We start from the raw sequence: 25,940 nt of genomic DNA, 5'->3' as shown, positions 1-25,940 counted from the left end.
CACCAACGTGGAATGGCCAGAACATGTTCAAGTCACCTCGGATGAAAGGAAGAAAGACTAGGAACAAAGGAATATAGAAAATGGTCAGGTTGGCGCGGGTGTTTGTAGACTTGACTATGAAAGGTCGAGTAGCTGGTCTCTATACAGAAAAAGTGGGAAGCAACGGCCAGACTCGTGCTACAAGTCCAAGCCTTGATGGCAAGGGGATACATGCAACCAGCTCACAGGAACAGAGAAGAAGGTAGAACATCGCTGTGTACAGAAAGGGGTTAATGTACTTCAGTGTTAACAGTTTGGGAATGGCGTTGCAGGGTAATGATAGCAAAAGACAAAAAAAAAAAAAAATAGATATAATAGGGAGGGATATGAAGGGGGCAAAACTATGAAAGGTGCGGCATAGTTTGGGGAAACTGTAAAGTGCGAGTCTCCAATTGACCAACCCCACCACATGAGTGCGCATGTACCTGGCCGATAAGACATGACCCAAGTGACTGATGATGTGTGTTATCTAAGGGCGTGATGCCAACCTAGATCATGTCCAGCATTCAAAGAAAAAATCAGTCGTCCTTACAGAGAGATTTCGATTATCTGACATGGAATGGAATGGACGAACCTGAGTTAATTAACAGCGAGGACATAAGAAATACAGCTTTTCCTATAGTATGCATTAGACCGATAAAGAATGCTAAGATATATAGATGGGTGTATCTAGTTGGTGAAGATAAAACTGTGATATCTTTATTTGTTGGTGGTGAATAGAGGGACGGGTTTTATGATTTAAGAAAGGTTCATCTGGAGGATTTATTTTATAAGTGTGGCGAGGATGAGAAGTTTGGGAAAAGAGGGGAGGCAAGTAGGAATATAAATCCAAGGATCAATTTAGGTAGTAAAAGGAGAGGAGATTAGGAAAACAAAAGTGTGATATACGTCCCAGGGATCAGTCTAGGTGCTGTGAGGAAGGGAAAACTGGGAAAAAGGAAAGAAAGAAGTATGCAGATCCTAGGACCAAACGTAGATGCTGTGGGGAGGAGAAAGTAAGGAAAAGAGAAACAAATAATATAGAACCTAAATCTCAACCAAGGTTCTGTGAAAAAAAATTGAGGAAAAAAGAGAAGTAAATCCTCAGACAACCCAGGTACCGTGAGAAAAAAAAGAAAAGAAAGGAAAACGGAAATGAATCCTCAGACTCAACCCAGGTGATGTGAGAAAGAAAGAGGAAAATAATACGAAAATGGAAACTAAAATCCTAAGATTCAACCCACGCTCCCCAAAGTAGCAATCCATCCAGCTGGCCGAGTTGCCGCCAGCCAGTTAGCGTAAGGGCGTCCAGGTGGCGCTCGATTGTAGCGGTGTGGATGTGGCGGCCCAGCTGGCGCCTGGCATTCAGAGGTAAACAACAACACTGGGAGCATGACGGAAGAGACCAGTCCGCCCAGTTTTTTCTCTCGCATATCTCCTGTGTTCCCGACAGTCACTGAGGACGGGAAGATCGACACGGTGCAGTTCCTAGAGGCCTCCAAATCCTTCATCCAGATATATGGTAAGGTCGTCCGAGGCGCGAGTTGATTGGGCCTGAAGAAGTAGAATTCCCCCAGCTCGAGCTGGCTGGCTGGCTGGCTGGCTGGCGGCAGTCATATGTATGTATGATCTTGTACACGAGTGACGCATGTGAAATTCAGGTATGCCTGTGACGTACAGTTTCAGTGGGCGGGGTTTTGTTTTTTTTTCCTCCTATTTTTCCTGTGATGTGAGATGTATTTTTTTTCCTTTTTTTTTCTCGTTATGGAAACGGCGATTGTATCTCGACGGAAATCCTATGTGGGTTAGTGAGTTGCCTTACCTGTAAATTCCACCAGTAGGAATCGTGTGAATGTTGGTGTAGGTAAATGTTTTCTGTGAAGAGTACTATACATGTACCATTTGGTAGTGTGATTTCCTCCTTCAGGAAGGCTTGTGTACTGTGTGAGGAGTACAGTAGATGTGGCAGTCTTTGATTTACTCCTTTATTTATGTACTCTTATATGATGGTGACATGAGAATGAGAGTATACATGGAGTATTACATTTTAAAAGTTGGTAAAACACTTACAACACGTAAAAAACCTGTGAAAACCCATAGCTAACTTCCCCTAACAGCTGTTACTTACCCTAGTTTTGAATTCACTTAAAAGGTGTCTTGTTATTATCTCCATTTACACCCGGGTGGTTTAGCATTGTTTCCTGTAAATACAAATGTATTCCCTCTTGTACTTGACCATGTAATATCACAAAGGAAACATTAATAGTATGTTTCAACTGTAATGTTGAAATGTAGATAATTTTGGGATTGTTTAGGGATTTAAAGTTTTCATGGGTATATTTTATTGTCCATCACTTAACCCCCTCATATTTTCTGACCTTCAAAGCCTGTACTTGTAAACTTACTATCAGTGCAGTTCCTTGATCACATGGTATCAGGAACTCTGAAATATTTCATTATCAGCAGTTCCTTGATCACATGGTATCAGGAAACCTGTGGAATATTTCGTTCTTCATATTGAACCTTGACATTTCAATTTGGGTAAATCTGGGCTGCTAGGTGGAAATATGTGAAGATTTCATAAATTTTGTTGAAAATTGTGTAAGCATTAAGTATGATTGTAATACTAAACCCTATATTTTTCCTGATCATATCCCCCTCCCCAGCAGTTGACTCATTATCAAGTGTAATGGCTAAAGAAGAAATGAAGTAGCATGACCTTTACTGTATTCTCCAAACAAAAGGCAATATTTCTTTGGTGCCTTGAAATATATCATTGCAAATCCTTCATGGGATAGCATAATGTTCCTCTCATTAAACAAAGGATGGATACAATATGAAAGAATACTAACCCTAAAAAACACAGCAAAGTGGTTCTTGCTTGTGTTATGTAATTCTTTGAACAGAGTGAATCCCTTGTTGTGACTTTCATACAGAGAACCTTAATTGTCACATCTTTGTGTTAAGAATCACCTACTTTTTCCAAAGGCCCATACTTGTCAGGATTTGTATCGCAGTTTTAGAAATATATAAGATATATATAAGACTGAAGTAGCAGTTTGGTCTCATTTAACCATGCATTTCTTTTGTCACTTGAAGTAAAGTATTTTAAACTTTAGAGGACAGTGTTTATATGCATGTTACCAAAGTCACTAGAGACTGTCATTGTGACTGATAGAAATGTTAGGTTTTTCCATTTGGTTCCTGACAATATTTTCTATTCTTATCTGTTTTGAAATTACACTTTACTTAAACCAGTATGTACAAAAAGCCTGCTCCCAGGTACCTGGTTTTCTCATGTTGTACCTTGGTAAAAGGGCCATACTTTTATTTGAAGACCATTCTTAATTTTTGGAACTGGTGTTTAGATTGTTGGTGATTTTGGATGTGTGATAGATACTTATCTTTCTGATGGGGTTTTCCAGTTTTAAGTGTTATTTCTTTGAGATAGAAGTTGTAAAGTGTTGGTATATTGTTTATTGCCCTTACCCCAAAGTCTTACCTGTCTCCACTTCTAACAGGAGTAATGTAGATCAAGACATAGTTTAATGATTACATTAAGATGAAGTGCCTGGAGTAGGATACCATTTTAATGGTAGAACATGGTCAGAAACCACAAACATAGCCAAGAAAAGCATAAAGCACTACTGCCACCTCAGATTCAAACCCTGGAAAATGGTGCTTCATTTTGTTAGAAAATATGAATGATTGGGCATATGGATTTTAAGTTTTAAGATCTTAGACATTTGGAGTGGAGATCTTCTACTTGTAGATCTTACAGGCATAACCTGTTTATCTAAAAGGGCTTGTGCATGACAAAACACAGTGGTGTTTTTAGAATAATGTAGGTCTAGGCGAGGCAGCAGTTGCTACTGGCATGAGTTTGGAGGATGGAAGGAAAAGGATACAAGTGAAGGTCCTGTAGCAAGAAGAGAGGTTGAAGGTACGAAAGGCACCTTCAGTGAATGGGATTGCATCTGAAATGTTGAAGAATGGAAGAGAAAGTGAGTTACAATTGATGCATTTGCTATATGATTTAGCATGGCAAAGAAGATTGGATGAAACTATCATTATTCTTTTATTCAAAGGAAGGGGTTCTGAGGCTGTATGAAAAATTATATGAGAACAAGTCCATTAAGTATACCAGGAAAAGTGTTTGCAAATGTCAGGTGATATAACAATGGAAGTAATTGAATGAAAAATATGTGAGAAGCAAAGGGGTTTTAGGAGAGACAGGGGATGTATGGAGCAGATTTTTGAGAGTAGAATGACTGGAAAAGTATCTTTCAAAATGTAAGTTGTGTGCATCTTCCATGGGTCTCTAGAAAGCATGTAACAGAGTCTAGCGGTATGCATTATGGGATCTGTTCAGTATATCTGAGTAGGGAGACAACTGTTAGATGGTGTGAAAGCCTTTTATGGAGGAGCAGATGCATGTTTACTTGTGGATTGATAATTGAGTGAAAGTTTCTGTTTACCTGTGGGTGTGAGGCAGGGCTATGAGATGTCACTGTGGCTTTTTAACATATATATGGGTGGAGAGATGAAAACTAAACTAGGGAAAGCGGGTTCAGAGATAGAGTGTGATGGTGAGGTATTGTGGCTAGTGACAAGCCTGTTTGTGGATGATACTATGTTGTTTTCTGAGAGTAGAGTGTTGCAGAAAGTTTTTTTTTTTTCTTTTTTTTTTTTTTTTTTGCTGTCTCCCGCGTTTGCGAGGTAGCGCAAGGAAACAGATGAAAGAAATGGGCCAACCCACCGCCATACACATGTATATACATACGTCCACACACGCAAATATACATACCTACACAGCTTTCCATGGTTTACCCCAGACGCTTCACATGCCCTGATTCAATCCACTGCCAGCACGTCAACCCCGGTACACCACATCGCTCCAAATCACTCTATTCCTTGCCCTCCTTTCACCCTCCTGCATGTTCAGGCCCCGATCACACAAAATCTTTTTCACTCCATCTTTCCACCTCCAATTTGGTCTCCCTCTTCTCCTCGTTCCCTCCACCTCCGACACATATATTCTCTTGGTCAATCTTTCCTCACTCATTCTCTCCATGTGCCCGAACCATTTCAAAACACCCTCTTCTGCTCTCTCAACCACGCTCTTTTTATTTCCACACATCTCTCTTACCCTTACGTTACTTACTCGATCAAACCACCTCACACCACACATTGTCCTCAAAGATCTCATTTCCAGCACATCCACCCTCCTGCGCACAACTCTATCCATAGCCCACGCCTCGCAACCATACAACATTGTTGGAACCACTATTCCTTCAAACATACCCATTTTTGCTTTCCGAGATAATGTTCTCGACTTCCACACATTCTTCAAGGCTCCCAGAATTTTCGCCCCCTCCCCCACCCTATGATCCACTTCCTGCTTCCATGGTTCCATCAGCTGCCAGATCCACTCCCAGATATCTAAAACACTTCACTTCCTCCAGTTTTTCTCCATTCAAACTCACCTCCCAATTGACTTGACCCTCAACCCTACTGTACCTAATAACCTTGCTCTTATTCACATTTACTCTTAACTTTCTTCTTTCACACACTTTACCAAACTCAGTCACCAGCTTCTGCAGTTTCTCACATGAATCAGCCACCAGCGCTGTATCATCAGCGAACAACAACTGACTCACTTCCCAAGCTCTCTCATCCCCAACAGACTTCATACTTGCCCCTCTTTCCAAAACTCTTGCATTCACCTCCCTAACAACCCCATCCATAAACAAATTAAACAACCATGGAGACATCACACACCCCTGCCGCAAACCTACATTCACTGAGAACCAATCACTCTCCTCTCTTCCTACACGTACACATGCCTTACATCCTCGATAAAAACTTTTCACTGCTTCTAACAACTTTCCTCCCACACCATATATTCTTAATACCTTCCACAGAGCATCTCTATCAACTCTATCATATGCCTTCTCCAGATCCATAAATGCTACATACAAATCCATTTGCTTTTCTAAGTATTTCTCACATACATTCTTCAAAGCAAACACCTGATCCACACATCCTCTACCACTTCTGAAACCACACTGCTCTTCCCCAGTCTGATGCTCTGTACATGCCTTCACCCTCTCAATCAATATCCTCCCATATAATTTACCAGGAATACTCAACAAACTTATACCTCTGTAATTTGAGCACTCACTCTTATCCCCTTTGCCTTTGTACAATGGCACTATGCACGCATTCCGCCAATCCTCAGGCACCTCACCATGAGTCATACATACATTAAATAACCTTACCAACAATACAGTCACCCCCTTTTTTAATAAATTCCACTGCAATACCATCCAAACCTGCTGCCTTGCCGGCTTTCATCTTCCGCAAAGCTTTAACTACCTCTTCTCTGTTTACCAAATCATTTTCCCTAACCCTCTCACTTTGCACACCACCTCGACCAAAACACCCTATATCTGCCTCTCTATCATCAAACACATTCAACAAACCTTCAAATACTCACTCCATCTCCTTCTCACATCACCACTACTTGTTATCACCTCCCCATTTGCGCCCTTCACTGAAGTTCCCATTTGCTCCCTTGTCTTACGCACTTTATTTACCTCCTTCCAGAACATCTTTTTATTCTCCCTAAAATTTAATGATACTCTCTCACCCCAATTCTCATATGCCCTTTTTTTCACCTCTTGCACCTTTCTCTTGACCTCCTGTCTCTTTCTTTTATACATCTCCCACTCAATTTCATTTTGCAGAAAGTTGTAAGTGTGCTTTATGATGTATGTAAGCATAGCAGATTGAAAATGAATTTAAGTGAAAGTAAAGTAATGGTGTTTGAAAGGAAATAAAGTGAAAGTATAGATTTTGAAAAGTGATACAAGAAAATGGACTAAACTGTGTTGTAGATATGGGGGAGAAAGACTGGAAGAGGTGATAGAATTTAGTATGTATACGGGAGCTATCTTGGGTAAGTTTGATGATATGGAAGGAGAGATAATGGAGAGAGCAGTAAAGGGTAGAAAAGCCATTGGGTTCCTTAATACAGTAATGAAGTATAGAGGTGTAAGTATGGAAGTGAAGAAAGGACTTAGGTCTATCATAGGCTTCCCGACCCTGACCTATGCTGACGAAACATTGATATGGAACGAGTCACAAGTGGTCAAAAGTCCAGAGTGAGGAGATGAGCTTGTGAAGTGGCAAGATGGAATGAAGAAAGAAATAAGGGGATGTATGAGAGATTTGGTATGGCAGGGAATGAATTGTGGAGTTGTAGAGTGGGTGAATGTAATACCTTAAGGTGGTTTGGGCATGTTGAAAGAATGCAAGATGGAGAGTTTACAAAGGTAATTTATCATAGTAGAATTAGACAGACTGATGCAAGAGTAAGAGCTCCTGTGATGTGGGGGAAATAGAGTGGAAGAGTACTAAGGAGAGAGAAATAGTAGAAGGATACATGGAATGGTGTATGTGAGTGAGGCCTGTAAGGACAGGGATTAGTGGAGACTTTGCCATGGCCACCCTTGTGGTGGGTGTTCCCAGAAGGAACAGGTGTCAGAGATATACATAGAATAGATAGGTAGATAGTAGGTGTTTGCCTGTTCAGATAATTGCCATGAAAATATTACCCACACAAATGCTCTCATCATATTTCATATGATATTTAGTTATCAAGAAGTTTTGGCCAAATAATGTAGTTATTTGAGGAAACACATCATTGGCGCACATTTCTTCGTGATGACAGATGCTCCCTGACTTACAACCTGTGCTACTTATGACCATCCGTACATACGACCGAAAAAATATGAATTAAAAAATGTGAATATGAAAATTACGCTTGGTTGTATGTAAACCAGTGCTTATGGCTACATACGTACGATAGTAAATGTCAGACAATCCCAGCATTGTGTACATCACAGCATCTCTCTCAATTCTCACTCTCGGTTATCATTCAGTCAGCATGTTATTCAAGTGAATCTAACAATATTTTGTGCTGGATTGAACAATTTATGTATTAAACCCCAAAGATGATGAGCAAGAGGAAAAGTCCATCACATGATAGATCTTGCAAGAAGCTGAGGAAGATGCTTGATTTGGAATTGAAAATGAAGGTAATCGCTCACTATGAAGGAGGAATAAAGTTAATGTGATTGCACATGATTTACAGTTGTCCTATTCAATGGTCTCCACAATTTTAGAGGACAAAGAAAAAATACTTGAAGCAGTGAAAGGTTCAGCAAGTATGAAGTCTACAATGATAGCAAAGCAACGACAAGGGCCCTCTCATGAAATGGAAAAGTTGTTGATGCTTTGGATGGAAGATCAAATTCAAAACATGTACCACTAAGCTTATTAACAGTTCAGGTGAAAACTAGAAGTCTTGTAGAGACTTTGAAGGAGTGAGTAAGAGAGGATTACATCATAGATTTCACAGTAAGCCATGGTCAGTTCAGTAGATTTAAAAGGAGATATAGCTTGCACAGTGTTTAAGTCATAAGTGAAGCATCAGGTGCTGACGAAGGAGCTGCCAAAAAGTTCATTGAAAGTTTGGATGAATCAATCTGTGAACTAAAGAATCATAGATAAAAGGTAAGAAGAAACCACAGAAGCATATGATAAAGCTGGTTAATAAGAAATGAGATATTCATGATAGAAATTGAGTGGGATAAAAGAATGCTGTGCAGGTATATGAATTCTATGTGCCATGCTCACATACATCCAACTTGCATCCAATTCAGGATACGACTGGTCGGTCAGAACGGAACTCGAACTATGTCAGGGAACATCTGTATTTGATTGGCATGGGAGGAAGACCTCCTGTGACATGGGAAGTAGAGTGGAAGAGTACCAGAGGGAGAGAAAAGTTGGAAGAAAGCATGGAATGGTGTATGCACGGGAAACATGTAAGGACAGGGATAAGTGGAGACTTTTACTGTTGCCATCTTCTTGATAGGAGTTCCCAGAGGGAACAGATGTCAGAGATATAGATAAGATAGATAGATAGATAGTAGGTGTTTACATGTCCAGGTAATTGCCATGAAAATATTGCTTCCATGAATGCTCTGATGATATTGAATGCATTATTTGGTTATTAAGAATTTTTAGCCAAAACATGTAGTATTTTGACGAAACATCATTTGCACTTATTTCATAGTAGTGATAAGACTGTATACTCAAATGATGTGACATAGTTTTTATTTACTTACATACACCCAGAGGAGTTACTTATAAGGTGGATACTTAATTTTTTCCTAAAAATAAATCATCTGCTGAATATCATGAAAAATTAGTGTTGTACCATACATTCACATGTATATGTTCTAGTTCTCTTAAAAGTGCATTTATTTTCACAGTCACTTCAAACACTTTTTTCAGAATGTTAACTAAGATGATTGATTGTAGAATTCTTATTCCTGCTATATTCTAACAAGAGAAATAATATCCTTACCTATACTGACTTATGGCTTGTCTTTCATTTCTGTCATTCATTTCAGATCTTAATGTTCATTTTCTTCTTTCTTTTGTAGATTTACTTGGCACAGCATTTTATGTTGTGAAGAAGGACATGTCAGGCAACATAGAGGTAGGTATGAAATATTTCGGTGATGGCTTATAGACTACTGTAAGCATCTTAACTAGGTAAAGTACGTAAGTCTAGTATTGTAGCCATAAGATGTATTCTTGTATTTTGTAAATAAGTATTTTCTGTTTTGTTAAGAAAGATAAACATAAGTTGTCCAGTGTGTAAAAAAATCTACTTACCTCAGTGACCCAACCTTTCATACAGTTGATTTGAAAATATTTGAAAATATAAGACACAGACCCTGGGGATAGGGGAGAAAGAATACTTCCCATGTATTCCCTGCGTGTCGTAGAAGGCGACTAAAAGGGAAGGGAGCGGGGGGCTGGAAATCCTCCCCTCTCGTTTTTTTTTTAATTTTCCAAAAGAAGGAACTGAGAAGAGGGCCAGGTGAGGATATTCCCTCAAAGGCCCAGTCCTCTGTTCTTAACGCTACCTCGCTATCGCGGGAAATGGCGAATAGTATGAAAAAAAAAAGAAAAAAAAGTAAGACAAAGAATGGTTGACTGCTGTTTTTCTCTTTCCCCTGTGAGATGTGCTAGTGTAGCATGTAAAGAGCACATTACTTGATATTCATGACAGTTGTTGGCAATATATTATGAATTAGGTAGTAGTTGGCAGGCAGTCAATGACCAGCAAAGTATATTACTAGTAATACCCACCGGATGTCAAGTTGCACTCCTATGACCTTGGTAGCTGTCTTTTCTTTCTACCTCACAAACGCATAGACAACTGGAATTCTCTCCATAAACCTACAAGCTCTCCTTGTCGTACATAACACTTGACAGCACTTAACTCACACAGCTCATTCTTCACAACTTTAGTCTTTCTGGTGGTAAGCACTATTCACTAGCCATGCCTTTTGGCAAAATGGTAGGAGCAGTAGATAGAAGTAGTAGGTCAGAAGAATTAGGGTGGAGCAATACTTAGTTGATAGGAGCTTTAGGTAGAAGTATTCAGTTGGAACATTAGGTAGGAGCCTCAGCAAACACTGTGCTAGAATTGCCCTTTGCCAGTGGCCTGTTAAGGGTGAGGCAAAGGCTGAGAAGTGGCACTGAAGTTCACTTCTTATGGTGACTGTATTGCCATTGCCACTGCTTTGAGGGAGTTCCAATTGGAACACGTCAGAGATATAGATATACTGATAGATTTTGATATAGTTTTACAGATGATACAGTAGTAGCAGTTATTTATCAGTCATGAATCATCTTTCATTACATCCAGCTCACAATTATGAAGCAAGCCCCCCACCCCCCTGCAACCAAAATGAAATTAGAATGTTGAACATTAGTGGAACTTTACCAAATCTTAAGATAACAATACTTTAATTATTAAAGGCAAAGAATGCTGAGTAATCAGCCAGTCCCACGAGTGACAGTCACTGTTTCTCTAGCTAAATCATTCAGAATCACATTCTAGCCACTAAATGTGAGTTTTCACACTCTTAATGAGATACTTATACACCAGTAGATACTGATATCACATACTGAAATGGGTAAAGCTTTCTTCTATACTGTAAATCAAGCAAGGTGACCTCTACCACTGTGGAGAATGGTGAAACATGATTATGTTTGTTTGTCATGGAGTGTGAACCATAAGTTATTTTTCTCTGCTGTCATTATGAAATAGACGATGATTAAAATCTGTAAATACCCTCTTTGATTGTTTCATTATGAAAGGAAGAGTACAGCATTGAAACCGAGTATTTTATAAGGCAAATTGAAATGTGAACCTGGTTTGTATGTTTACTTTTTCATTATTTATGGTGGACTGGTATTATTTTCCTTTCATGATAAAATGCTGGGAAATAAAGAAAGTATTTAAAGAAGTTTTAAGTCTCGTCTTTTTTTGCCAACAGCCAGGCAAAATGATGTGATTCATTTTCCTAAACAATGCCAAATAAGTTCAGTTTTTTATCTCAACATAAGTATATTTAGTGTTTACACTCCATGTACCATCTTTTGCAAAATGAATTGAAAAACAAAATAAAGGTTGTCCTTTTCTATATATCTACTTTTGTAGGCATATTTAGTGTGGTGTATGTATTCTCATGGTTTAGCGTCAGATAGTTTTCATTGAAAGGCATAATGAGAATGCTTGATACAAAGTTGATGTTCCTCAGAAGGCAACTATGAGCATATGGAATTGCTCTAGAAGATTTTTCAATTGCATTTAGGATATGAATTTAATAGTATTTTGCCTGGACAGCATTATGAAAGACAATATGACTGAAAACTCTTTCATTGTGCTAGAAGATTTCATTACTTTTGGAAATAGATATTTGAAAAGGTAAATTAGAAATATATTTTTTTTCTAAAATGTCACTCCTGCAAGACCTTTGTCTTGTTTTCTGAATTTGTACAATGATTTTCAAATGTAAAAGCAAAATGTTGCTCTCTGAGCTTTTGTTCTATGAGGTTCCCAGGTCCCTGGCCCATGGTTGATTTATGGCTTTAAAACCCAAGTGCACATAGGTCAGAATGGATCAGAATTTTGACCTTTTATTTAGACTGAGCCCATGGGGTGACAGATAGATCAGGGACAGCTCAGGGCAGCACTCTTAAGTGGGAGGAGGGGAGTGTGGGCCCCTTTGGGACAGAAAGGGATGTATCAGGGTGAGGTCCATGATAAAAGTGAGGGATCATGTATAAACACTTCTCATCTTTTTGGTGTCGCCTGGTCCATGTCCCAGACTAGCTGGTCATCTTGTCATCAATGCAGCTTGTAAGCACAATCCATCCATTGCCTTGCAGCTGCAAGCACTAAGTGCCTACACAGTAAGTTAAGATATTCTCAACACAGTCCCACTTCAGCATGTTCGGCACTCAATTATTTGCAATGTCATTCAACTTTTCACATCCAGACCACTCCATAAGCAACCAACAACCACCTGAGTAAAAAAATTATGCCCTCTGCCTTAACCCAAGTTAAAAAGAAATGCCCACTGCCTCACACTGCAGAAACCTATATTCACAAATCCCCTTTTCTCTAACAGATACAAAGATAAAACATAAACCCTCTGAAATTACCCAAAAAATACCAAACAATGGTCTTCCCATCCTTGTCTCAGTCACCACTCTGTCAGACATACAACCATCGGAAGTTAGTTCCCAGACATATGGCAGTGTGTGCAACCACTAGTGGGAAAATGTTTTCAATGAACATCAATTTCTGATTATACTTTTATACAGATATTGTCCATATCACATGTATTTGTGTATGATTAATTGCTCTGTGATAATGTATAACTAGATGCTCAAGTATTTTTATGCTCCATTTCAGAAGCTGTATAAAACCTACAACAAGGCCCCAGAGAAGTATAAGTATCTCAACGACCTCATCTATGAAGAGCAGAAGGACCCCAGTATATTTGCAATAGATGCTCTCCTATGGCTTAAAAGGTATTGTATTGAGAAAAAGAAATATTTGGTTTACGTGTTTTCGAAAGTATCATATACCATCTAAGCAGAGGGCTTTTTCTCATGTTAGGAGACAGAACTTCATTAGTATGGATGAGCTATTGAGAAAAGGCTAGTGAATTTGGGAAAATGTGATGAGCTTGTTAGAGATAAAGATTTAACTAGTTAGAGAGAAATATTTAGGTAGTTAGAAAAAATGGGTTGATTATTCAGAAAGAGAGGTTGTGGTTGTCAGAGGGAGGATTTGAATAGTTTGATAGAGGGTCTCTTGTTTATAAGACAAGAGTTTATTGTAACTATTTTGGGAGATGAAGAAGGTGAATAGAAGTGATTAGCTGTTTAAGAAGATATCAGCTAGTTCAAAAGGTTTGTTTAGGAAATGGGCTTAGATAGCATCAGAAAAATGGAGAAATAGTAAACTAATGTGATAAAACTGGTTGTTTGATTAAGTAATGAAAGGGTAAGAAAGATGGGTGGTAATAAAAAGATTGTGGTTGAGAGAGCAGAGGAGGGTGTGTTGAAATGGTTTGGACACATGTAGAGAATGACTGAGGAAAGATTGACAAAGAGGATATATGTATCAGAAATGGAGGGAACAAGAAGTGGGAGACCAAATTAGAGGTAGAACGATGGAGTGAAAAAGATTTTAAGTGAACGGGGCCTGAACATACAGGTGGGTGAAAAGCCATGCAAGGAATAGAGTGAATTGGAATGATGTGGTATACCGGTGTCGACGTGTTGTCAATGGATTGAACCAGGGCATGTGAATCTGGGGTAAACAATGGAAAGTTTTGTGGGGCCTGGATGTAGAAAGGGAGCTGTGATTTTTAGTGCATTACACATGACAGCTAGAGACTGACTGTGAACAAATGTGGCCTTCTTGTCTTTTCACACATATTCATTTCCCGTGTTAGTGAGGTAGCGTTAAGAACAGAGGACTGAGCCGTACACGGAATATCCTCACTTGGCCCCCATTTTTGTTCCTTCTTTTGGAAAATTATATACTGGGGTTGACGTGCTGTCAATGGACTGAACCAGGTCTGTGGGGCCTGGATGTGGATAGGAAGCTGTGGTTTCAGTGCATTACTCATGACAGCTAGAGACTGAGTATAGACGAATGTGGTCTTTTTTTTGTCTTTTTTGGCACTACCTCACTGAGGGGGGGAGATGCTATTTTCTTGTGTTGGGTAAGCAACAGGAATGGATGAAGGCAACCAAGTATGAAGATGTACATGTGTATATATGTATATGTCTTTGTATGTATATTTTGATACGTCTATGTATGTATATATGCGTGTGTATATGGGTGGATGGACCATTCTTCGTCTGTTTCCTGGAACTACCTCACTGACACAGAAAACAGCAATTAAGTATAATGAATAGATAATTATGATATATATATGGGATAGGGGATTAAGAATACTTCCCACGTATTCCCTGCGTGTCGTAGAAGGCGACTAAAAGGGGAGGGAGCTGGGGGCTGGAAATCCTCCCCTCTCGTTTTTTTTTAATTTTCCAAAAGAAGGAACAGAGGGGGCCAGGTGAGGATATTCCAAAAAAGGCCCAGTCCTCTGTTCTTAACGCTACCTCGCTAACGCGGGAAATGGCGAATAGTTTAAAAGAAAGAAAAGAAAGATATATATATATATATTATTATTATTTTTTTTTTATTATACTTTGTCGCTGTCTCCCGCGTTTGCGAGGTAGCGCAAGGAAACACACGAAAGAAATGGCCCCCCCCCCATACACATGTATATACATACGTCCACACACGCAAATATACATACCTACACAGCTTTCCATGGTTTACCCCAGACGCTTCACATGCCTTGATTCAATCCACTGACAGCACGTCAACCCCGGTATACCACATCGCTCCAATTCACTCTATTCCTTGCCCTCCTTTTTTTTTTGCTTTGTCGCTATATATATCTATAATATCTATAATATCTATATAGATATTATAATCAAACTTGTCCGTGATGACACTATGAAGGTGAAATAACACTTCAGTAGTTCATAGAATTTTATTTCACGTGATTTTTCTATACATGTGACACGACATGTTTCTTGGAGACATTCCACCTCATCAGGTGCCAGTACTTAACTCAGTTATGTAAATCCCAACATCACACTTGATTCCTGCCATCCAACATCAGTCTGTATAGACCATGCTTTGTCTGCTTTGTTTGGCCATAACTGCTGTAAGGGAGTGTGATTAAGGGGGTCACCTGGCAGGGGTTGACCCAGGTAGCTGGGTGTGTCTTGAACAACTTTTTTTGTTTTCATGTTTTGTCATTTCTCTCATAATGATTTGGTTAATGCTAGGATGGGCTTTAGAATTGCCTGTGGACAAATTAAAGTTCTTAGTATTAGCAGTTTAGACATATTCAGTGATGTTGCATGTGGCGTAATCAGCAGAGGGGGTATAAAATAACAGGATTTTCATGATCTATGGGGTGATCATTTTCATGACATTGTTTAGCAATTGCAGTTTTGTGGTCATCCCTGCGTGCTGAATGACAGTGCCAATAATACCTCTCCATTACAGTTTTACCTGTTTGGCCTGTATGAATATATTTATATTTGCCTTGCCTTTGATGGCATAAACACTCCCAGTTGTTGCATGATTTGGCCTACTGTTTATTAAGGTCTTACTGATGGTGTTATTGTATTGGAAAGAAACATTGCAAGCACTGTTCTTTAGAACATGTGTTAGATTTGCTAAGTTAGGAGAATAGGGCAACACTAAACATTTAGTCTCATCCTTACTTGTCACATTTTTGTTACAAGAAGCATAAGATGTCTTCCTAGCTTTCCAGTAAGCTTTGTTCGCAAACCAATTTTCTTCGTCTGTCTCTCCCAACTTTACAGATGTTTATACGGATGCAAGATGTCTTTGTTCCCAAATGATATGAAATACTTTTGTAAAATTTAAGACAACCTTCTTAGATTGCTGAGAGTAGTTATGAACTTTCTTTTCATATTTACACTCATCCCCCAGTATTGGTGACCTCACCTTATGTATTGTCATTCTAAGTCTGAATAAAAATGCCAATTACAAATTTCATCTTCATCCACAGAGCTCTGGAATTTACTGTTATCTTCATAAATGGAATCTGTGATGAGTATGAAAAGGGGATACATACAGAAAGGCTTGACCATTTGGCCACTGAGGCATATAATCGAACTCTTAAACAGTACCACATGTGGCTCGTACAAAATTTGTTCAAGGTGAGTCATGTTATATGTACCAGTATATACCATATTTCATGCCATATATGATGCACTTTTTTTCCAAAGAATGTCTCCACAAGTCACTGTGCATCTTATATGTTAAAGTTTAAGCATTTTTCTTCAAGATATTTCCTGCTAAACTTGGGGTGTGTCTAATTTAGTTATGTACTTAATATGGTGGGAAATACAATATTTGTACTTTCTTCTTGTCCCAAGAGTCCCTTCTGTCTTTATATATGTGCATACATATATGTATGTATATCCCTGGGGATAGGGGAGAAAGAATACTTCCCACGTATTCCCTGCGTGTCGTACAAGGCGACTAAAAGGGAAGGGAGCGGGGGGCTGAAAATCCTCCCCTCTCGTTTTTTTTAATTTTCCAAAGGAAGGAACAGAGAAGGGGGCCAGGTGAGGATATTTCCTCAGAGGCCCAGTCTTCTGTTCTTAACGCTACCTTGCTGACGCGGGAAATGGCAAATATTATGATATATGTATGTATGTGGTAAGGAAAGGAGAAAATATTTTTGAAGAAGGTTGATAGTGTGTCAGAAACAGAGGAACAAATGAGAACATCATTGAAGGGAGCAAATGAGGAAGTATTAACAGGCAGAAATAAACTGAAGAGGAGTAGTAGTTGATATTTTGAAGGGCTTTGAAATGTGATCAGTGATAGGATGGCAAATGTGAGATACTTTGGTCATAGAGGTCTGCAAATTGAGAGTCATGGAAAGTGGTATGGTGACAAAGAGAAGAGTTGGTGAAAGCATTCCATGTGATGAAGTTCTGTAAAGAATCTTGAGTGGATAGGATTGTATTTGAATTTCTTAAGAAAGAAGATAATGATATTAATTAGGATTTTCTGTTTATGTGTGACTCATGGTGAGGTGCCTGAGAATTTTCAAAATGCATATATATTGCTGTTTTATATAGGAAAGAAGACAAAAGTGAATGTTCAGATGTTAAGTGTAGCTGGTATGTTTGTATGGAAGAGTGGTGATTGAGAGGGTGGTGGTGTACACAGAGCTTCTTATTGGCAAGAAACAGTATGACTTCAGGAATGGTTGAGGATGTGTGGATCATGTAGTTGCTGTGAAAAATGTGTCCAAGAAATACATAGAGAAACAGTAGGACCAGTGGTGTTTATTGATTTGGGGAAAGCATATGATGGGATTGACAAGAGAGGCTGTATGGAAAGTTTTACAGTTATATGGTGTGGGAGGAAAGTTGTTCGAAGCAGTGAAGAGTTTTTATCATAAGAGTAAGGCATGTGTGCAAGGAATAGTGGAGACTGAGTGATTCCTGGTAAGGGTGGGTCTACATCATGAGTGTATGTGTTGTCACCTTGGCTGTTTGATGTGTTGAAGGAGGTGAATGTAAATGTCTTTGAGAGAGAGGAGAAAATTCCTTATATGGTAAAACCAAGATATCTTTGTTGTTGAATTTGTCTTCCTTCTCATTACAATAGTAGGTCTTCCTTGCTTTTTGCATGCATTTGTCAATAACCTTCTCAGGATAACTATCATGAATATGGTCAATTTCTTGATTTACGAAATTATGGTTACAGATTCTTAAGGCCTTAAGAATGATGAGTAAGTGCATCAACTAAGGCAGGTTTCACATAACTTTTGAACCTACTCTTATTATCAAAGTACCAAAAAAGGATAGTGACTTAGTAATTTCTTCCTCCATTTTGAAAGTTATTGAGGAACCAAGTTAAATTTTTTTAAAGATTTCCTAGAATTCTCATTGGGAGGCCATAGAATATAATATCATCTACGTATTTGTATAGTGGTAAACTGAAAGTACAATTTTGAGGAACGAACTTCGATTCAAAGATTTTCATAATTGCAATAATGGGTGAGAGGGAATACCCATTTCACATCCAAATGTTTGTTTGTTTAATTTCACTTTGAATTTGAAAACATAATGCAAATTTTGCAAACAAGTATTTGGATGTTCAATGGGTATTTCCCTCTTACCTATTATGTCACATTTAGATATGGAATTCTTTGAAACTAAGTTCATTCCACAAATCTGTACCTTTGATTTACCATTGTACAGTTATGGAGATGATATTTTATGTCTATAGCCTCCCAGTGTGGATTCTAGGAAATTTTTCGAAAGACTTACTTACTTGATTATTCTCAGTCAAAAGCTTGGGTTTCTGTCTTTATTTTTCTTGTGAGTTTACTTATATCTGTGCTAGTACAATATATTTTATTTTATTATGCTTTGTCGCTGTCTCCCGCGTTAACGAGGTAGTGCAAGGAAACAGAAGAAAGAATGGCCCAACCCACCCACAAACACATGTATATACATACTCGTCCACACACGCAAATATACATACCTATACATCTCAATGTATACATATATATATACACACACAGACATATACATACATACACATGTACATAATTCATACTGTCTGCATTTATTCATTCCCATCGCCACCCCGCCACATGAAATAACAACCCCCACCCCCCACATGTGTGCGGGGTAGCGCTAGGAAAAGACAACAAAGGCCACATTCGTTCACATTCAGTCTCTTGCTGTCATGTATAATGCACTGAAACCACAGCTCCCTTTCCACATCCAGGCCCCACAGGACTTTCCATGGTTTACCCCAGACGCTTCACACGCCCTGGTTCAATCCACTGACAGCACGTCGCCCTGTTATACCACATCATTCCAATTTACTCTATTCCTTGCACACCTTTCACCCTCCTGCATGTTCAGGCCCCGATCACTCAAAATCTTTTTCTCCATCTTTCCACCTCCAGTTTTCCGCTTTTCCTCGTTCCCTCCACCTCTGACACATATATCCTCTTGGTCAATCTTTCCCCACTCATTCTCTCCATGTGACCAAACCATTTCAAAACACCCTCTTCTGCTCTCTCAACCGCACTCTTTTTATTACCACACATCTCTCTTACCCTATTATTACTCACTCAATCAAACCACCTCACACCACATATTGTCCTCAAACATCTCATTTCCAGCACATCCACTGTCCTCAGCACAACTCTATCTATAGCCCATGCCTCGCAACCATATAACATTGTTGGAACCACTATTTCTTCAAACACCCATTTTTGCTTTCCAAGATAACGTTCTCGACTTCCACACGTTTTTCAACGCTCCCAGAACTATCGCCCCCTCCCCCACCCTGTTATTCACTTCCGCTTCCATGGTTCCATTCGCTGCCAAATCCACTCCCAGATATCTAAAACACTTCACTTCCTCCAGTTTTTCTCCATTCAAACTTACCTCCCAATTGACATGTCCTTCAACCCTACTGTACCTGATAACCTTGCTCTTATTCACATTTACTCTTAACTTTCTTCTTTCACACACTTTACCAAAATCAGTCACCAGCTTCTGCAGTTTCTCACCTGAATCAGCCACCAGCGCTGTATCATCAGCAAACAACAACTGACTCACTTCCCAAGTTCTCTCATCTGCAGCAGACTGCATACTTGCCCCTCTTTCCAAAATTCTTGCATTCACCTCCCGAACAACCCCATCCATAAACAAATTAAACAACCATGGAGACATCACGCACCCCTGCCGCGAACCAACATTCACTGAGAACCTATCACTTTCCTTTCTTCCTACTCGTACATATGCCTTACATCCTTGATAAAAAAAACTTTTCACTGCTTCTAACAACTTGCCTTGCACACCATATATTCTTATTACCTTCCACAGAGCATCTCTATCAACTCTATCATATGCCTTCTCCAGATCCATAAATGCTACATACAAATCCATTTGCTTTTCTAAGTATTTCTCACATACATTCTTCTAAGCAAACACCTGATCCACACATCCTTAACCACTTCTGAAACCACACTGCTCTTCCTCAATCTGATGCTCTGTACATGTCTTCACCCTCTCAGTCAGTACCCTCCCATATAATTTCCCAGGAATACTCAATAAACTTATACCTCTGTAATTTGAGCACTCACTTTTATCCCCTTTTGCCTTTGTACAGTGGCACTATGCAAGCATTCCGCCAATCCTCAAGCACCTCACCATGAGTCATACATACATACATACAGTCACCCCCTTTTTTAATAAATTCCACTGCAATACCATCCAAACCCGCTGCCTTGCCGGCTTTCATCTTCCACAAAGCTTTTACGACCTCTTCTCTGTTTACCAAATCATTCTCCCTAACCCTCTCACTTTGCATACCACCTCGACCAAAACACCCTATATCTGCCACTCTATCATCAAACACATTCAACAAACCTTCAAAATACTCACTCTATCTCCTTCTCACATCACCACTACTTGTTATCACCTCCCCATTAGCCCTTTCACTGATGTTCCCATTTGTTCCCTTGTCTTACACACTTTATTTACCTCCTTCCAAAACATTTTTATATTTTCCCTAAATTTTAATGATACTCTCTCACCCCAGCTCTCATTTGCCCTCTTTATCAAACCCTGCACCTTCCTTTTGACCTCCTGTGCTTTGTTTAATACATCTCCCAGTCATCTGTGCTCCTACCTTGTACATACTGCCCAAACACCTCTTTATCTTTCACTTGCAATTTTACTTCTTCATCCTAACACTCACTACCCTTTTTAATCCTCCCACCTCCCACCTTTCGCATACCACATGCCATCACTGCTTCCCTAAATACCTCCCATTCCTCACACATTCCCCTCATTTCATTTGCTCTCACCTTTTGCCATTCTACAATCAATCTCCTGGTATTTCATCACACATGTCTCCTTTCCAAGCTCACTCTCACTACTTTCTTCTACCTGACGGCTCTCCTTTAATTTTTTCTTTTTGAAAACCTCTACAGATCTTCACCCTTGCCTTAGAGGAATATCCTCACTTGGCTCCCTTCACTGTTCCTTTTTTAGAAAAGTAAAAGATGGGAGGGGAGGATTTCCAGCCCCTTGCTCCCTGCCCTTTTGGTCGCCTTCTGTGGGAAGCATTCTTTCTCCCCTATCCCCAGGGAATAACAGATACACAATACATACATATACATGCACATACACCAGCTACCCCTCTCAGCACTTTCACATCCAGAAGTCTCTCTTTTACACACCTATCAGTCAATACATCTCTCCTACTCACATATGCATATTTGTGTATATGTCTCTTTTCAAGCCAGGTATTCCTAGTCACCAGTCTATTCAGCATACAAGTCCACAGCCTCTTCACCATTTGATTTATAACACTAAACACCCCATGCGCACCAATTACACTTTCATTTTTTTAGTCACCTTACTTACCTTTGCATTTAAATCACCCATCACTAATATCTGGCCTCGTGCACCAGAACTGCTGACACACTCACTCAGATGCTCCCAAAACACTTGCCTCTCATGATCTTTCTTCTCATGGCCAGGTGCATAAGCACCAATTATCACCCATCTCTCAACCATCCACTTTCAGTTGTACCCACATCAGTTTAGAATTTACTTTCTTACACTATCATACACTCCCACAACTCCTGTTTCAGAAGTAGTGCTGCTCCTTCCGTATCTCTTGTCCTCTCACCAACCCCTAACTGTTTTGTGGCACTTCCTCGTTGACACAGGAAACAGTGATTATGTATAATGATCAAGAAAAAATATGTATATATATTTTTTTAGTATACTTAATCGCTGTTTCCTGCATCAACAAGGAGCGCCAGGAAACAGACGAAGAATGGCCCATCCACTCACATACACATTTATATACATAAACTCCCAAACGTGCACATATACATATCAACATATACATACATATACACAGACATATACATATTTACATATGTACATATTCATACTTGTTTGCCTTCATCCATTCTTGTTGCTGCCCAGCCCCACAGGAAATAGCATTCGTACCTCCTGCTTCTCTATCCTTCCACCTCCAATTTGATCTCCCACTTCTTGTTCCCTTCACCTCTGACACATGTATCCTCTTTGTCAACCTTTCCCTGGGGACAGGGGAGAAAGAATACTTCCCACATATTCCCTGTGCATCATAGAAGGCGACTAAAAGGGGTAGGAGTGGGGGGGCTGGAAATTCTCCCCTCGTTTTTATTTTTCCAAAAGAAGGAACAAAGAAGTGAAAATTTTCCCTCTCATACTCAGTCCTCTGTTCTCGACGCTTCATCGCTAATGTGGGAAATGGTAAATATGTATGAAAATGATATACATGTGTCTGTGTGCAAAAAATATATACATATACATCTGGGTCTGTCTGTATGTATATATGTATGTGTGTATTTTATGTTTGTGTAATTCAAATGAAATGGCCTTTATTAGGGCATTTAATTCCCCATGCTGTCTCAGCTAACATAAGTGTGACTGGCACAACTGATTGTGTATTCTCCTTTTGCTAGCTTATCTGATGGTTCTCAAGACAACTACATAAAGGTGAAGGCAATTAAGGAGCATAGCTTAAAAACATGCTTTTCATAGGCTCAAAACCATCTTTCAGTCTAATTTTGTGAGGATATATGTGTGCTTTTTTCAAGCTCATATATGAAAAGTGAGAGATGCAATTTTTAATAGTGAATCTTTTCTATATTTCAGGTGGTAGTAAAGTCAGTACCCTACAGATCTGATCTTGTCAAGTCTCTATATTATGGCAAAATGGGCTCGGAAGCAGTGTTGTATAAGGAGGCTAATGCTTACACTAAACAACTAGAAACAAATCTTAAAGTGATAGTACAAATGTATGATGACTGGGGCCTTAATAATGACAAGAAAGTTTAACTGGCATTGATAAGAGGTTTGTATATAAGTCCAAGGAACTGTTACATTCTTGACACCTTTCATTTTGCATGTATAGTGGGTTTACAGAAATATGAACCAGATATATTATAAGCCTTACAGATAAGCTGATGAGTCATTGGCTTTCATGTTTTGCTGAGAAATTATGTGGAACATACAGCAAAAAACAGGCCAAACCAACAAAGTGAATCTTAACCATTGAAGCACCATGAATAGCTAGCCACCAGTTACATGTTCACTCGGAATACTGAACATTTTTCCCTTGCTTCCAAAAGTCACAAACAAATGGCAGCTCTCCCTTGTAAGGCATATGTACTTGAGAGTGGATCAGATTTGTCTTGCACTTTTCTGAATTGACTTCAGATGTGCTCTCCTGTGTTAGAGGGAACAAAATTGTTAGGATACTATGGAGCAAATAACTGTACATTTTGGTTGAGTAAATAGATGTTTAAGGTAAGTGAAACAGATAGCTTTTGAAGAACTGAAGTGACATGGTTCATTCCTCACCTGTGTTAAGATCAGTCTGACTATGAATCGTGCTTTTGTTTTGATTTGATATCTTTTACAGTGGCTTCACCTTTGATCAACTGTCACATGTCCTGCATCCCTTACTTAGTATTGTTACCCTGAATGTTAATGAAAGATTATCAGAAATGAGTTAAGATTTCGTTTAATTCTCACTGCTGTCAGACTGGTGGCTTGTAACAAGAGGAACAGCTACTAAGGTCCTTCCTGAATTGGGTGAACTAACTGTCTCTGATCTCACTGGCCAGCCAAGTTAGGATAGAATTGCTGCAGGCTTTATGCTCCAGCATTATGATAGTTATAACAATCCCATGTCACTACATGTGAAGACATGGAAAGATGCATCAAGGTCTGTAAAAGTAGTAGATTGCCATGGTTGACTAGCAGTATGTGGTGATTATACCATACCATGATTAACATCAGCTGATTAAGAAAAATTCAAAAGGTAGGAGGAAGAGCAAATGAAATATAAAATACTTTGGAATAGAATTTGTGGATTCTGCTCATTTCCAGGGGTTACCTACACATCTCAGGACTAAGGGAGGGCCACATGAGGTTAGTTCTCTTAGGTGCTGCCCACATTCTTCCCAGCATCCATTCAAAATATGATCTTTGTTCAGAGGCATATTGCCTCTCCAACTCACCAGTGTTTTTTGAAACGGTGATTACTTTTTATGCTTGTGTTTGCATGTTGTATGGCTTTTTTGAAAGATATTTAGTATTTTTTATAACCATTTTATAGGTATTCTTTCATTGACTAAAATTATGCATTCCATTATGCAGAACAGACTTTTATAAATGGAAGTCCATATACAAGTTCCAGTGAATGCCTACCTCTAGTCTAGCTTTAGTGTTATTAAGGGTATTTCATTCTAAACAGTACAAAATGAGGTTGACATGGTATGGAGGCACTTAAAGAATACAGTTGCAGAGGCTGTCACTAAAGCATGAGAGGGTGCTAAAAGTGACAAGCAGCATGGGATGGAGATAGATGTTGATTGATGACAAAAGATTAGTTTGGAAAGAGAGGCTGGGTCTTCCACAAATTAGTGTTGAGTTTAAGAGAGAGTGAATTGTCCAAGATTTAAAAAAAAAAAAGTAAAAGGCTTGTGTATGAAATGATAGCAAGGAAAATGAAAAGTTTAGCAGAAAATGATGTGGAAAAACTGGATCGAAAATGATGAATTCTTTCAAAGTGAGGTAATGTGCAGGAAGGTCTACGTGAAAAGATGGATGCTCAAAAATGGTAGGAGATTATTTGTTTGAAAATTAATTTTATAGGAGATACATGAGGAATTGATTGGGTTGATATGATATACATATATATATATATATATATATATATATATATATATATATATATATATATATATATATATATATATGTTTTTTTCATACTATTCGCCTTTTCCCACATTAGCGAGGTAGGGTTGATAACAGAGGACTGAGCCTTGGAGGGAATATTTTCACTTGGCCCCTTTCTCTGTTTCTCTTTTAGAAACTTAGAAAACAAGAGGGGAGGATTTCCAGCCCCTTGCTCCCGATATATATATATATATATATATATATATATATATATATATATATATATATATATATATATATATACATATTTTTTCATTCATTCATACTATTTGCCATTTCCCGCGTTACCAAGGTAGTGTTAAGAACAAAGGACTGGGCTTCTGAGGGAATATCCTCACCTGGCCTCGTTCTCTGTTCCCTCTTTTGGAAAATTAAAAAAAAACGAGAAGGGAGGATTTCCAGCCCCCCCACTCCCTCCCCTTTTAGTCACCTTCTACGACACGCAGGGAATACGTGGGAAGTATTCTTTCTCCCCTATCCCCAGGGATAATATATATATATATTTTTTTTTTTTTTTTGCTTTGTCGCTGTCTCCCGCATTTGCGAGGTAGCGCAAGGAAACAGACAAAAGAAATGGCCCAACCCACCCCCATACACATGTATATACATACACGTCCACACATGCAAATATACATACCTACACAGCTTTCCATGGTTTACCCCAGACGCTTCACATGCCCTGATTCAATCCACTGACAGCACGTCAACCCCGGTATACCACATCAATCCAATTCACTCTATTCCTTGCCCTCCTTTCACCCTCCTGCATGTTCAGGCCCCGATCACACAAAATCTTTTTCACTCCATCTTTCCACCTCCAATTTGGTCTCCCACTTCTCCTCGTTCCCTCCACCTCTGACACATATATCCTCTTGGTCAATCTTTCCTCACTCATTCTCTCCATGTGCCCAAACCATTTCAAAACACCCTCTTCTGCTCTCTCAGCCACGCTCTTTTTATTTCCACACATCTCTCTTACCCTTACGTTACTTACTCGATCAAACCACCTCACACCACAAATTGTCCTCAGACATCTCATTTCCAGCACATCCACCCTC

General features: G+C 39.1%; 1 protein-coding gene across 3 annotated transcripts in view; it reads left to right on the top strand.

Moving 5' to 3' along the window:
• The first annotated feature begins 1,324 nt into the window (after positions 1-1,324).
• LOC139760720 (glycolipid transfer protein) overlaps positions 1,325-25,940 on the top strand; it is a 189,487-nt gene continuing 164,871 nt past the window's right edge. For 2 of the 3 annotated variants that reach the window (XR_011715395.1, XR_011715393.1), the window contains exons 1-5: positions 1,325-1,540; positions 9,537-9,592; positions 12,872-12,990; positions 16,092-16,242; positions 22,792-22,990. Coding sequence is in view for 1 of the 3 variants with exons in the window: in XM_071684289.1 (XP_071540390.1) it covers positions 1,411-1,540; positions 9,537-9,592; positions 12,872-12,990; positions 16,092-16,242; positions 22,792-22,974 (639 nt within the window). In the remaining 2 variants the exon portion in view is untranslated. Of the gene's footprint in view, positions 1,541-9,536; positions 9,593-12,871; positions 12,991-16,091; positions 16,243-22,791; positions 23,980-25,940 lie in introns of those variants that run through there. The other variant, XM_071684289.1, reaches the window with a different exon arrangement.

This window comes from Panulirus ornatus, chromosome 3 (assembly GCF_036320965.1).
Source record: "Panulirus ornatus isolate Po-2019 chromosome 3, ASM3632096v1, whole genome shotgun sequence".
Taxonomy (NCBI): Eukaryota; Metazoa; Arthropoda; class Malacostraca; order Decapoda; family Palinuridae; genus Panulirus; species Panulirus ornatus.
Note: the sequence above shows the minus strand (reverse complement) of the source record. Positions and strands in the feature narration are given on the sequence as shown.